The following is a 13,776-nucleotide window of genomic DNA, read 5'->3' as shown; positions in this document are numbered from 1 at the left end:
TCTTTCTAGTTGCTACAAGGAGATGCAGTTCCCTCTGGAGCCCAACACAGACGCTCCAAGGACACCTCAGACATAACCCAAGGGATTCCTGCCCCCAAAGCCCCGAAGAACATGTAGTGCTCCTCACCCCACCCCATCCCCCGACTAAACTGGGACTTGCCTGATCCCAGTGCACTGCTCAGCTTTAATACCCAGTGTTCCTCTCCTGGGGGCTTTCATCACCTTGTTCTTTTGCTCAGATGCTTATTCATGGTCTGTCTGTGGATTGGCCAGGAGATGACCAAGGTGGTTTGTTCAGAGCACTCACCCTGCAAGCCACCTACCCTGAAGAAGAGTCCTGAGCTATGCCAATGTAGTGGGCTAAACCTTGGCAGTGCTGCTATGGACAGGCTGCCTTCCAAACTGGAAGCAACAGAGCTGCAGCATCACAGATGAGCTAAATAGCTTAGGGACCAGATAACCAGCTCTGTCACTGCTTCCCTTCAGGAGGTGTCCTGCCAGCAGTGCAGCAGATGTGAAATGGCCATCACTAGGGACAGCAAGTTCACCATGTGGACATAGTCCTGAAGTTCCTGGGGTGCCCGTGGCAGTTCTGCACCTCCTACTGCTGGTCATATCCTTGGCTGGCATCACTAGCATGAATCCTCAAGGGTCCTTCAGTATCTTTAAGCCAGACCCTGGGGGTTTTTTTCTGTATATGCTCATGAGAAGGGCTGGGCAAGGTTGGGGAGGGGAAGAGAGCACCAACAATCTGTTGTCCTGAGGACACAGCAGCTTGCTCAAAAAACACTTTAAAGGGTGAAAATAGGGAGAAGGTGATGTGAGGCCAGGAGGAGATATCAGGAGCACAAGGGACAGCTTGACACCTGTACCCTATTTACAGGCACTAGGGGCTGGGTGCCCAGGTGCCATTTGTGCCTTTGAGGATCTCCTTATAGGTCAATCTCTCTGCTCCACCAAGCTGCAGTGGAATGAATTTCCCCCGAGTCCTTCCACACTTGCTTGTAGCAGTAGCTGGGGAATCAAACATGCTGCCACAGAGCCAGCAGTGTCCCCCAAAACAACTCAGCTTCCTGACTCTCATTCATGTCATACCAGGGGCTACCATTCCACCATGGCTCCAGACTTCAGTCCTCGAAGCTGAAGATCTCAGCTTCCTTTTCCTTCCAGAAGGTGAAGCTCCGGTCAATGTATCTGCAGATTTCTTCATTGTTGAAGCTACCAAGTTCCGTGCAGTTGCCTGGAACATGCTGTCCCTGCTCGAGAGCAGCACTTTGGACCTTGACTCTGGATATTGGCTTTAGTGTGGTATCTGCTGAGGCTCTGCTTGGTTCCATCTCCCTTTTTGGATCCTTTGCGTGGCCAAAAAAATGAATCTTCACATCCTCCAAGCTGTCTTTCCACCCCCGCCTTCCTGCAGTTACCTCATCAACCACTGCCTTGTGGAAGGCACGCACGGTCTCCCAGCTGTGTCTGCCCAAGTGGTCGAAGACTTCAAAGCAGAGGAGGTGCCTCGCCCTGCGCTCATCAGGGGAAAGGTCCAGCTCCAGGATATGGAAGTAGCCAAGCATGAAAAGATCAAGGGTTAGGCTGTCATAGTCAACAGGGGCCCCATTGACATGGGGCAGGAACTGCTCGGGAGAATAGGTGATGTGCCGGCGGTTCAGGCGCTGGATCTGCCGCGATGGGACATGAGAGATGAGGTCCTTCCAGTTGCAGATCAGGTTCTTGATAGTGTTCCTCTGCTGAATTAAATGGCTCAGTTTGCTCATTTCCACCACGGGCTTCTCCACGGGAACCCGCTCTTCTCTGGCTTTCCCAGAAGCCTCCTCCCCTCCCTTCCTCCTGCCCCTTTGAGCCTCCAGAGTTTTCCTGGCCATGGTTTTCAGGGAAGGCATGTAAGCAGATTTCTTCCAGTGGCTCAGGAAGAGCATGACTATCCGTTCTTTTCTGAGACTGACTGCCTCTGTGGCTGGGACAGGAGACCCGCTTGCATCTGAGGAAGCCTCTTCACAGCTGATCCCCGAGTCACTGGCAATCTCCACATCACCACACTCGTGGTCTTCACACACAGGTTTTCTCTGGCTCTTACTTGTGCTCCAGGGCTTTTGGGAAGGACCTAGGTATCCTCCAGAGCATTCCCTGGGTGTCCCCTTCCCACCTTGGAGCTCCAAAGGCATTTTTTGTCCTGGGAAAGCCTGCTTCTCAAAGTTACCCCTCAAGTCCCTAACAGAGACACCACACTCCAGGATCTCTCTCTCTGCAGTGCCTCCTGCAGGGCCCCTCACCTCACTGGGCTTTGACTGTGTTTTTGGGGCTGGCCTCTCTCCTTCCTTCCTCTTGCCATCATTTACGTTGGCCAGCAGCAAAGACATGCTCTTCACTACACCAGAGATGCGACTGCACCAGACCGGCAGGGTCTGGTCACCCCGCTCTGGCCCCTGCTGCAGGAGCTGGCTGTTGATGGTGATGTTGACAATGGGGGCAGGCAGGATGGTCTGCAGCTCCTCTGCTAAGCGCCCCAGCTCACTCTCATATTCCTGGCACTTCTTTCTCAGCTGCAGGTTCTCAATTTGCCTCTCCAGGTAAAGCACGTCATCCTCAGTCAGCAGCTCTCCATAGGGGCCCAGGATAGCATTGTGAGTGTGAGAGTACCTCCAATCCCTCAGCTCTGCTGAGCCATCCTCAGTGCTCTGCACGCAAGAGACAGAAGCAAGAGATCTCAGAGGACCATTCACTTAATCAGTTAGAGTCAGACACCACCAGGGCTTCATGGTACCTTCCCTCCCACCTCAGCACCCCAAAGAGACACCTCAGGACCCCTAAGGCAGTGACAGCCCAGCAATAGGATGAATATTCCCACATATCCCAAGACTGGTAGGTAGAGACGTTGTGGTAACTAAAGGACCCACCTGTGTCCTTCACGCTATTGTATGTAGCCACAACCACAACCCCCATGGGCTAATGACATCTGTGCAACTAAGCACTATAAGGCAGCTATCTCCCACCTTTTTGGCCCCATGGGCAACAATAAAGTACACATTGTGGGCAACACCCCTATAGTGTCAACCTCAGCTTTAGCTCCTGTAGCTGCAACGTCTGACAGTCTTGTGGGCAACATGGCCTCCAACCAATACTGCTCAAAGGGATGCCAAGCCCTTTATCAATATTCACTGTCCAAGCACCTAGTCCTTGTGTAGCCCCCTAAACAAGTTTTGTTCATTCAGAGACAAAGCCCACACTCCCCCTGCTTTGGGACCCTATGCTTAGAACTTGGTGCCCTTTGACAAAAGGGGATGGGGATACGTGAACAAACTATTGTGAGCTAAGTTCAGGCATGAATTTAACAGCATACCAGATCTTCTGCAGTAACTGCCTATGTACAAACTCCTACCCCACAGTAAATGCATGGTAGCTTCTTCTGCTTTCATTGAGGGATCCATGCGCATGCACACAGGCAGGTGGTATGGAGTAGTGAACCACTTCTAAGTTCACCACCTAGCACCTGTGTGCCTATACCCTGAAGTGAGGATACCAGGGATGGGATATTGGGGATGCAGTAACCATGTGACCTTGGAACGTGGGGCTGAGGGACAGCATGAAACAGCTACAAGGAAGTGGGATGGAACAGAGAGGGACTGACCATGCAAGGAGAAGCTGACAAAGTTTCCCCAGTCCAGCAACCATTCATCTCAGCACTGTACCTTCCTGCCCACATCCTCTTCAGACTGCAGCCGAGCCTGCAGCTTCCTCACCATCACCTGCCGCTTCCACTCTGGGATCGGGTGGCCTCGTTCATCATGGGTAGGGACCAGGGCATCAATATCTAAAGGGTGCAGCTCATCCAGTACCGGGAAGGTGAAGCTATTCCATGCAGGATCTGTTGGCTCCTTCTTCTCAGCCTGCAAGGACCGGAGTTCACACCACCCATTTTACCACCACAATTGGTTGTACGAGGACTTCATCATAACATACAGAAAAGGATTAAAGTAATAACACAGTAGATCAGACTCTTGCTGCCTTCTGCCTCAGGAGCATGCGATGTATTCCTCACACACAGGCAAGGCAATAGCATGAGTTGGAGTGCGACAGGATGTAGCTACTGCTGGAAGGAAGGAAGGCTCGAGTGCACTGCAATCCTGGATAAGTAGGACAGCCCTGGGGCTCTTTTGATCTAGCTGGGGGATAAACTGAGGTTTAACCAATAAGGGGAGCTTGGTAAAAAAAAATAGATTAACTATTTCTGTAAAAAACAATTCCAGAACATCAACATTGCTTTTATCTCCAACTTTCAAGGGAAGTGGTGCTGGCTTCTACTTTGGGGGTCTTTAAGAGGAGGCTTGACAGTTACCTAGTTGGGGTCATTTGAGCCCAGTTTTCTCTCCTGCCAGGGCAGGGGGTCAGACTAGAAGATCTGCAAGGTCCCTTCCGACCCTATATCTATGAATCTATGAATCTCAGAGGGTTCATTTATCATTTCTATCAACAGTTTCCATGTTTTTTTAATTTGTTTATTTAAAAATTTGCCAGAAATTTAAACTTACAAAAAATAATTATAGAATCTTTTCAGTAATTGGAAACAAAGTGTTCAGCAAATGATGCTGTGATGTCTTCAATCATGTCTTTAATAAAGGCAAATTAAAAAGATGATAGAAAAGGCATGAAATATTATGAAAAATGGCTGATGCTGCCAAAAGGACAAACTCCTCATCCATCACCATTTTATTTACTCTCCTTATTTATACAGTCCATTCAGCTCACCTCTGGGTCAAGAGGTCTGAGCAAATACTTGCCATCCTCAGCCCTGTAGCCTGGGCCCTGCTCCTCCCAGCCACGGCAGCAGCGGTGAATGTACTAGAGCAGGGATGGGCAAATATGGCCCACAGAGGGACTTTGTCTGGTCTGGTCCATGGCAGGTCCCTTGGTTGCACTCGTGGCGTGTCTTGCTGCCCCCTGGGCATGCAGCAGGGCTGGGGCAACTCTGCAGCTGGACTGCCTTTTTAGGAAGTCCAGGTATCAACAGCTGCCACTGCCACTGGCCCCGACCCAACACACCCCACACCCACTCCAGACTTGGCCTGGCAGAGCAGCAGCTCTGGACCAGCCAGAACCTGTGTGCAGGCCCAACCCAGCCTGCCATGCACTTGCTCCAGACCTGCCCATCCATCCTGAGCAGTAGCAGCAGCAGCAGTGGCAGCAGCTGGGAAGAAACTGCTGCTCAGCACAGGGAAAAGTGCCAGGGCCCTTCTTGCTGCAGCCACCTGGAGCCCACACCTGGGCTGCCCTACGGCTCCTTTGCACTGCCACTGCTACCCTACTGGGTGGCACAGAGGTGGCAACAGCAGCGTAGAGGAGCCACAGGGCAGCCTGGGTCTGGGTGGCTGCATCAAGAAAAGCAGTGGTGAGGAGAAGGGGCTGCTTTTCCCCCTGCACTGAGCAGCAGTTTCTGTCTGGCCACTGCTGCTACTGCTGCTGCTGCTCAGCACGGGTGGGCAAGTCCGGAGCAGGCGCAGGGTGGGCTGGGTCAGGACTACCCTGGTTCCGGCTAGTCCAGAGTTACTCCACTCCACCCAGCTTGAGTCTGGAGTGGGTGTGGGATGGGACGGGTTGAGGTTGTGCACGAGTCCCCACCAGTACCATGGGACTGTGTGTTGTTGGCAATGGCTTGTAGGCTCTGGGCTGTTGTGGAGAGGGGTGGGGAAGGGGTGCTGACCAGCTTCCACAGGCACAGGGGGAGATAGCATCCTGATGGAGAAGGAATGCTGATTGACAGAGGGGAGGCCAAGAAGAAAGATACAGGTATAGGGTAGGGAAACACCACTGAGGAGTTGTGAAATCAGAGTGGAAAGCAGAGGAGAAGCTGCATAAAGATCTGAAAGAGTCAGTCAGGGACATACAGCATGTGTGAACATTGCTGTGATCCTGGCCTTCTGCAGGGACTTGCTGATCTTCAGCTCAGCTGTGAGCGGCTTGCTGGATTCAGTGGGGAGTACCATGTCAAAGGAATTTGCAGCTAGAATGGAGAGGAGTACAGGCTTGTGTTAGAAACTCCGGCATAGAGCAAAGGAAACAGAAGTGGGCGCAGTTACCCATATTACCCTTTTTATGCTGCATGCTTGGGAGCACAGACAAGGTTGGAATAGTTTACAAGAAGGGTGTGTAGTATTAGCAGCACAGTACAATCAAGAAATGTCTAGAATGCAGACTGGGTAATACTCTTCACCTTCAAGGGAAAGTCAATACCCCATTGGCCCTCTTCCAATATCTCTCTGGGAAATACATTTTGAACAGCACTAAATCATTTCCAACCATTTCTCTTTTCCCTGTAAAAGGTTCAAGAATAGAACATACACATGCACTGGGGCAATCTCCAGGGGGTGTCCACTGATGTAGCTCCAGAGAAGTCTACATGCATTCAGCCATGCTACAATCAAAGGAGCAATGCAAGTTTACACCATCCAAGGATCAGATGTCGACATGCACATAAATATTTCCTGTTTCACAGTCCTCATGAATGCAAGCATTCACCAGCCCATAACAATGAAGAATTACAGCATGTACTTCTGCATACACTCCAGTGCAACACCCAGAAGGCACCAAAACTCACATGCATCATCAGCTGTTTCAGTATAAATGCAAGAGCTGTACTCACTGGTATTGCTGGGGTGTGTGTGGATAATTCCTTCTTTCTTTGGGTGTGGTGAATCACTTACCTCAAGCTGCAGAGAATTCATTGGCGCTTGAGTCTAGAGAGAGAGAAAAAGTTGAGGGTTTTTAACTCTGAAAATGCAAAGTGCCTTCCAATCCAACACAGAGTCTCTCATTCTTTTTCTTGTTGTTTCAGCAAGTGCGACTTTGTGGTCCCCTGTTGGCACCACTGGCGAAGACAGCAGTAGGATGAGCTTCCCCACTTGCCAACATGCGCTGGCATCTGGCATCCTGAGTCTCCCACAAATGTCTTGCCCATGCTCAGATTAAAAATATCCTCATACCACTACCAACACCAGCTAAGAGTCCAGCCATGTGAGGTTCCTCATGGCCCTCAGGAGGACTGCTGTGCTGTGAGAGTTTGGATTGCCTGCTACAAGCAGATGAGTGACCTAGTCACAGCCATCTTTGGTTATTTATTCCAAAATGATCTATGAACAGGTTTACAAAGTGTGGTTCAGTACTTGAAACACTGTGCTGAATGGTTTCAATAAGCATGTTTAAACCTTAAAATTATTTGACAAGACCTCCATTCTGGTTGTTACTATTGTAACGTGCTCTTCATGCTATTGATGTAGCAACACATGTGTTGCATGTCCTTTGTTACTTGATATCATTCCTGTGACCTGACTGGTAGCTGCCAATCCCACAGACAGCTTTGGAATACCAGCAGAAATATTTTTTTGCCATCAGAGCTGAGCAAATAATTGGATTTTCAAGTTCCAAAAGAGAAAAAGAGCTAGAGGCAGAGAATTGGGTGGAGGGCGGGGGAGAATTCATTTGGGGGCAACCTGTAATACATTTTGGGTTTTTTGTAGATTTCCACAATGAAATGAAAAAATGTAGTACCAGAACCAGTTAAATATTTTGCTTCAATTTAAAGTTAAATTTTAGGTACTTTTAAAATCTTTCAGAAATCTCAAGTGAAAAATGTTTAATTTGGACTTTTTCAAATTCTGTGGGAGGGAGGGGGTGGAGATAATCTGGACAAAAGCAACTCCACTCCAATTTGTAAATAGTTTCAGGCAACCCCAAGCTGCATTTTCATGCAAAATAGTTCACCAAATATTCCCCCGACCAGTGCAAATACACATTTCTCTAAGTATTTACAACACTCTCCCTTTCCACAGACAAACTTGCTGAAAAAATTGTCCATCATATTAATATTCATGAAATATTAATTAACATGATAGAAGAAACATCGAGGGCACTGGATCCTTTGTTCATTTATTCCGATGTAAATACAGGTTGACTCCACTGAAGTCTCTAGTGCAAGGCTAATCTAGAACTGGAATATGTGGGAGGAGAATCCAGGCCAATAATGTTATTCAAGGAAATGGTAGCAAATCCTTTTTTTGTGCAGTTCACCTAGCTGTATTTAGGACTCTGCTCACCATTCCAGTATGATCTTCTCAATTTGTACCCCAGGGGGATGAATGTTTTGTTACAATACAAACAACAGGAAAGTTGATACCAAAAGTTTTCCAAAATAAGGAAAGAAGAGCCCTATCTTACCCCAACCCACCACCAGGGGCACTGGGTTACCTTGGCATTCTCCATCCTTGTGGTGGCATCACTTGATGTCCCAAGGCAGTCCAGGTGGTCATGCAGCCTGTGGTACTCACCCATGCATTGGCTTTTTGTTACTGTGACATTGGCCTTTTGACCCTCCTGGTTGCTAGAATCTCTCTGTTGACCAGACTGTTGGGACACACACAACAGTGAAAGAGGAAACTGTGGTAAAGCACAGCACGAGACCTTCTCCTCATCCACTGCAGAAAAAATGCATGGTAAATCAAGAGATTTGCAGAGAAGTTCATTTATATTACACACAGCTTCTAGCAGTGGCTTAAAATCCCAGTGTCATTAAGGCAACAGCCAGAGATGTGCCATGCTCCAAGAAAGCACAGAAAATTTCAGGAAAAGAGCAGAAGCACTTGAATCACTGCAGGAAGATGCAGACAGACTGGGAAAATAAATGCTAGAAACAGATGTTACTGAATGAAGTGGAACAGCTGTTCCACATTGGGTGAAATACACATCACCCCTTGTCCCAGCCCTGATGGTGTGGGACATGTAGTGATGTGATCTCTCCGTTTTCCCCACTCAGCCAGAACTGTTCCCCACAATGGCTGGGGTGTGAGGCTGGCTGAGCAGGGAATTCCAACTTCCCTGCTTATGAAGAGGTATGAGATGCCTCTCTGTAAGCAGGGAAAGTAGACAAGTGCTCTGAGGGCTTGAGGAGCCCTCAAGTCCCTAAGATCACCTGCCTGGGGTGGCTGAAGGGTAGTAGCAGCTCAGGCTGTTCCACTTACCCACTACAGAGCTAATGGAAATTTGCTGCAGTAAACCTTTTGTCATGCCACCAATTTGCCTTTGACACGGTGCAACAAAGGTAGCAGCATCTGTTAGCTTCCCATTCATGCCACCGTGAAAATATTTATGGCAGTACAAATGAGCCATCAGGCAACATCTGTTTCCACCCAATGTCTTCACACTGGCTGTTAGTACAGAGTGACACAAAACCACCTACCATCTGTACTTACGGGGCAATAGGTTCCCTGGGGTTTTTTTGGCACAGAGTTGTCAAGCAGGATATGTTTAGGGGTTTAGTTCAGGGAATAAACTAAACACAGAGATTTGGTGAAATGTCTGTTCTCATTTTCAGCCATTTAATGAACATCTAGAAGTTTCACACTCTGGTCATAACTTGCTTGGTCCAATGAATCTTTCACATTTGCTGTAACAGACTCAGCTCAGGTGGAACAATAAGGGCCTCAGGAGAGCAGATATCACCAGTGCCCCAGAACATGATCCACCGGACACCAGCAATACCTTCTGTAATGCATGGTACTGCAGTTAGCCAGCCAGGCAGGACTCATCAGTCTTAATTTTCCCTTTGGCTTCAAGGGTGACACTGTGTGTTCTCCAAAGGAGCAGCTATACCAGGACACTGGAATGTGCTGTCCTTCCCTGGGCACAGGCAGCACAGCACTGCACCAAGCGATGTACCTGGGGGTCGGGAGGGGCAAGTGGGGCAAATAGAATAGTGCTTCCCTGGGAGTGTTTGCCAGAGCCTTGAACCCCAAATGTGTGTGGGAGGGGAGTGGGGGGATGCAGACGGAACAACAGGATCAGCTTCCAGGGAGCCAGGCCGCAGGGCTGCTGCTGCCAGAGCTGATGCTGCAGTAGTGAGGGGAATGGTCAGACTTCCATTCCTTTCATCCACATGCCCCACCTCCCCATCTGTCGTGGTCTGCATTTCCGCCACTCCCCACCCCTCTGTGCTGGATGCTCAATGATTTTCCTATGCCTCTACCCTATACCAAGTCTGACTGGTAGCTGCACTAAATCAGCACCTCCCTAGAGTGGTCTGACTGGACCTCACAGTGGACTTACAGATCTAACGATTCCTGGTTGTATAAAGGCAGGACTGGTGTCCCCAACAGCACCAAGCAGCACTCAGTTGTCTCAACACAGTTACGCTAAAGAAAATGACCAAAAAATAGCTCCTTCCCTGCTCCCCCCTTCCCTGACCCTGCACCCCTCTGTTTCAAGCTTGAGCAGTGTCAGTGTATTTTAGCACTTTCCAAAGACATCTAGCATCATTTAACTAATGAGCTACACTGAGTCTGTAAGTGCCCCGGGCTTTTTGTAGCAATGGGATTTCAAAACCAGATGCCCTCTCTGATAAGAAGCCTGTAGCATTAGGCAGAGGGCTGCACTTGAATAATAAATACATCCCTGAGCTCTCTTCAAGGTAAGTCTCACCATGTTCAAACCATTACAGCAAGCCCATTTCTGAGGCATTACTCTGAACAGGGCACCAGCACCCGCCCTGCTCCAGCATTACCTCCCTATAATCAGAAAGAGAATCATTATTCTCCCAATCCTTGGATATGAAGTCCTAATAGATGTGGCAGGTGTATCACCCACAGTATAAGTCTGCTGGGATTCACACAAACAGCCCCAAGCTGTTGTTAGGCTCCCTTTCAGGCTGGCATGTCACACATTTCCAGTGTCCATGGTGGGAAGTGCAAAGCCAGATCTTTCTTGCAATGCTGCACAGCTGAGAAGACAGAGCTATGGTGAACTGAGACCTCACTGGAAATAGGGGTGTAAAAATGCAGTGTTACACAGGAAAACTTCTGTGACTGGACCATTTTGCTAAAAGCAAAGTAAGCCTTTGACCTGCAGTCCAACTCTGAGCAAAAGGGCCAGCTGGTCTCTGATCTGAAACCCTCGGGCCCTTGTTAACCCCATGAGAGCAATCTCATCTCTATGGCTCTCTAAGAAAAAGACTAAAATTATCAAGACTTGCAGAATTTCCTTCACATCTGAATATTCTTGAAGAGCTGAAGGAGTCCAGCCTTTCCTTGAGCTGGACACTGCCACTTTCATCCGTGGCTAGTTTTCATATCTGTGCATTTTATATGACCCCTGGACAGTGATACCTTAGTGCTTTACAATTACTTGTGAATCCTTACCAATATTCCTGTGATATTAGTGATTGGGGAAGTATTCTCCATGCTTGAGGACTAGGGAACCAAGTCACAGGGTAGATTAAGTGACTTGTCTAAAATCACTGGGGTTATGTCTAGCTGAGACAGGAATTGAACCCTGGGCTTGAGAGAGTTCAGATTGATCAATTAACTGATCCCTTTCACTTTGTTTTCAAGTTCATCTCATCAGCCTTGGGAGCATTTTGGTTATGTCCCAGCTGAATCACTGAGAATCCTTCCATAAAATTCAGAACTACAATGTCAGCTTCTAGACTAACAGATTCAGAGCAGAAGGGACTATGATCATCTTGCTTGAACTCCTGCGTGACACCATCCATAGGACTCCATCCAGCAGTTCCTGCACTGAACCGAAAGCTTTCTTGTTCAGTCAAAGCATTTCTTTCAGAGAAACATTGAGCCCTCATAGAGAAGAAATTCCAGAGCTGTGCTCCCACCAAGCCCAAGGCAGCTTGGTTACTTCCTTAGTGTTTGTTACAGTTCACTGAACTTAGTGCAAGTAGAGAAGTGGATCCTGTTAGGGGCTGGGTTAGGAAATGCTCTGCCAAGGAGTGTCTTTTCCAGCTCAAACCAGAAAGATTTAGGAGGCAACTTTCTGAAGTGTGGGAATAACCCCTGTTCTGAGGCCAGAACGAGCCCCGACAGTAACACACATCCATCCTCAGCAGTGCTTTATAACAAAGAGATGGAATCGCATCTCTTGATCTCAGGGTTCCAGGTCTAGGTACACCTGGCTCCTGGACAACCCACGTAAAGCAAATACTACAGGTTGAGTTAAAGGAACAAAAGGAAAACCCAACCATGCAGGGCTCTTCCCCTGGCCATGGGCGACCTGGACACATTTACATTCAAGCAAAACAAAAACTAGGGGCAGAAGTGCCACCTGACTCCACCAACAGGGGGCATGATATACACAAGTACCTAAGAAGGAGAAGTCAAGTGAAGAGCCTAAAACACAGTTGCACACAATGACACATACCAGCATCCTTCCCCAAGTCCTGCCCAGAATCCATCTGAAGCAGCCGCCACAGGGGAGGAGAGGGCAAGCTGCTCTGGCTAGGTCCAGTGGTTTGGAAGGTCAGAACTCAGCCAGCTTCCACAGGAATAATTGCTGATCCCAAGCAGCTTCCAGGAGAAGCTGGTGCTCCCAGCCCTTCAGCCCTCAGGCAGCCTGAGCCAGCCTGAGCCAGCCTTGTGTAGCACTCGGGAGGGAGGTCAGGGAGTCGTAATTAGCATCACATTAATATTTGATGGCTGAGTGTCAGATGGCAAAGCAGCCCAAGGGGGTGGGGCTAGATCTTTTACCTGAGGCCATTATTAGAAAGATTTGTGTGGCTGCCTCCACTCCTGTAACTACGCTCCTCACTGCTCCCCACCCGCTTCACAATGGCTCTTTGCAGAGCTGGAAGATTTTAGAAAGTGAGGCAATGTTATTCAATTGTGCTTCCCTGGCCTGCGTGCTCAGCACACCAGCCCCATGGAGATCACAATGACAAAAGCACAGCCTTAGAGAAGCCCAGTGCAAGAAGGAAGGAGCAGCCCCCAGACAGTGTACACAACAGCACTAGAGGTGCACCTAGGAAAAGAGACTGTGAAGAGGCAAAGGACAAAACACACAGAGCAAATTGCTCTGGACTTGCTGTGCCATCAGTAGTCAGAAGGAACTGAAGAAGGGTAGGAGCTACATGCCCCCTTTGTACTTCAGAGCCCTGCACAAGGGAGAAGGGCAGGTGACTCCAAGGACACTGCTGAACTTGCAGGCCCAGAAGCACCAATCTGGGGTGCTTGTACATACCACAGGGGTTTAATTCAGTTTAGTTCTCCCTAAATTGAAATGGTGGATTTTTAAAAACCCACCATTTCCATTATTTCTATTTAGGGAAAATTAAACTGAACTAAATCCCCATGGCATGTACACAAGGGTGGGATCCCAATTGTTAGAGCTTACTTGCCTCTCCGGTGGTGGTGGGTGGGGGAGGGGGGCAAGCTGCTGGCAGGCCAAGTGGTACCTGAGCTGTGCGGGGGCCCAGTGCTTCCCTCCACAGCTGCAGGGGGACCAGTGCTTCTCTCCAGGGTGGCAACAGCTCCCCCAGGCGGCACCTGCCCACTGGCACCTGGCCCAGGCAGTCCTGGGGGGTGCCACAACTGCAGAGAGAAGCACTGCTCCCCGCCACCAGCAGCCATGGAGGGAAGCACTTGTGCCCCCATGCAGTTCAGGCAGGCAGGTAGGCTCTGGGAGAAAAAAAAAGATCAGGCTCCTCGACGGTTTTTTATTTTTTCTTCAGTTGAGCCTGCCTGCCTGAGCTGCCCCTGGGTCGCACAGCCCCTGAGCTATGCAGGGCCCAGTGCTTCCCTCTGCAGCTGTGGCACCCCTGGGGACCACCCAGGCCAGGTGCCAGTGGGCAGGTGCCACCTGGGGGTTGCCACTACCACAGAGGAAAGCAGTGGATTCCCCAACAGTTCAGGGGCTATGTGATCCAGCAGCAGCACCCCCACCCTCACCCCACCACTGTGGGAAAGGCAGGCAAGCTCCAGCACCCCTGCACCA

At 49.3% G+C, this 13,776-nt stretch overlaps 1 protein-coding gene across 3 annotated transcripts in view; it reads right to left on the bottom strand.

Moving 5' to 3' along the window:
* Positions 1 to 6: 6 nt before the first annotated feature.
* Positions 7 to 13,776, bottom strand: part of ESPNL (espin like) — a 40,155-nt gene continuing 26,385 nt past the window's right edge. For 2 of the 3 annotated variants that reach the window (XM_025209199.1, XM_025209215.1), the window contains exons 6-10: positions 8,254 to 8,409; positions 6,653 to 6,746; positions 5,898 to 6,013; positions 3,705 to 3,902; positions 7 to 2,693 (exon numbers count right to left, since the gene is read on the bottom strand). In XM_025209199.1, the coding sequence (XP_025064984.1) occupies positions 1,128 to 2,693; positions 3,705 to 3,902; positions 5,898 to 6,013; positions 6,653 to 6,746; positions 8,254 to 8,409 (2,130 nt within the window). In that variant the 3' untranslated portion in view covers positions 7 to 1,127. The remainder of the gene's footprint in view (positions 2,694 to 3,704; positions 3,903 to 5,897; positions 6,014 to 6,652; positions 6,747 to 8,253; positions 8,410 to 13,776) is intronic. The other variant, XM_025209204.1, reaches the window with a different exon arrangement.

Source organism: Alligator sinensis, unplaced genomic scaffold, assembly GCF_000455745.1.
Source record: "Alligator sinensis unplaced genomic scaffold, ASM45574v1 scaffold237_1, whole genome shotgun sequence".
NCBI classification, from domain to species: Eukaryota; Metazoa; Chordata; order Crocodylia; family Alligatoridae; genus Alligator; species Alligator sinensis.
Note: the sequence above shows the minus strand (reverse complement) of the source record. Positions and strands in the feature narration are given on the sequence as shown.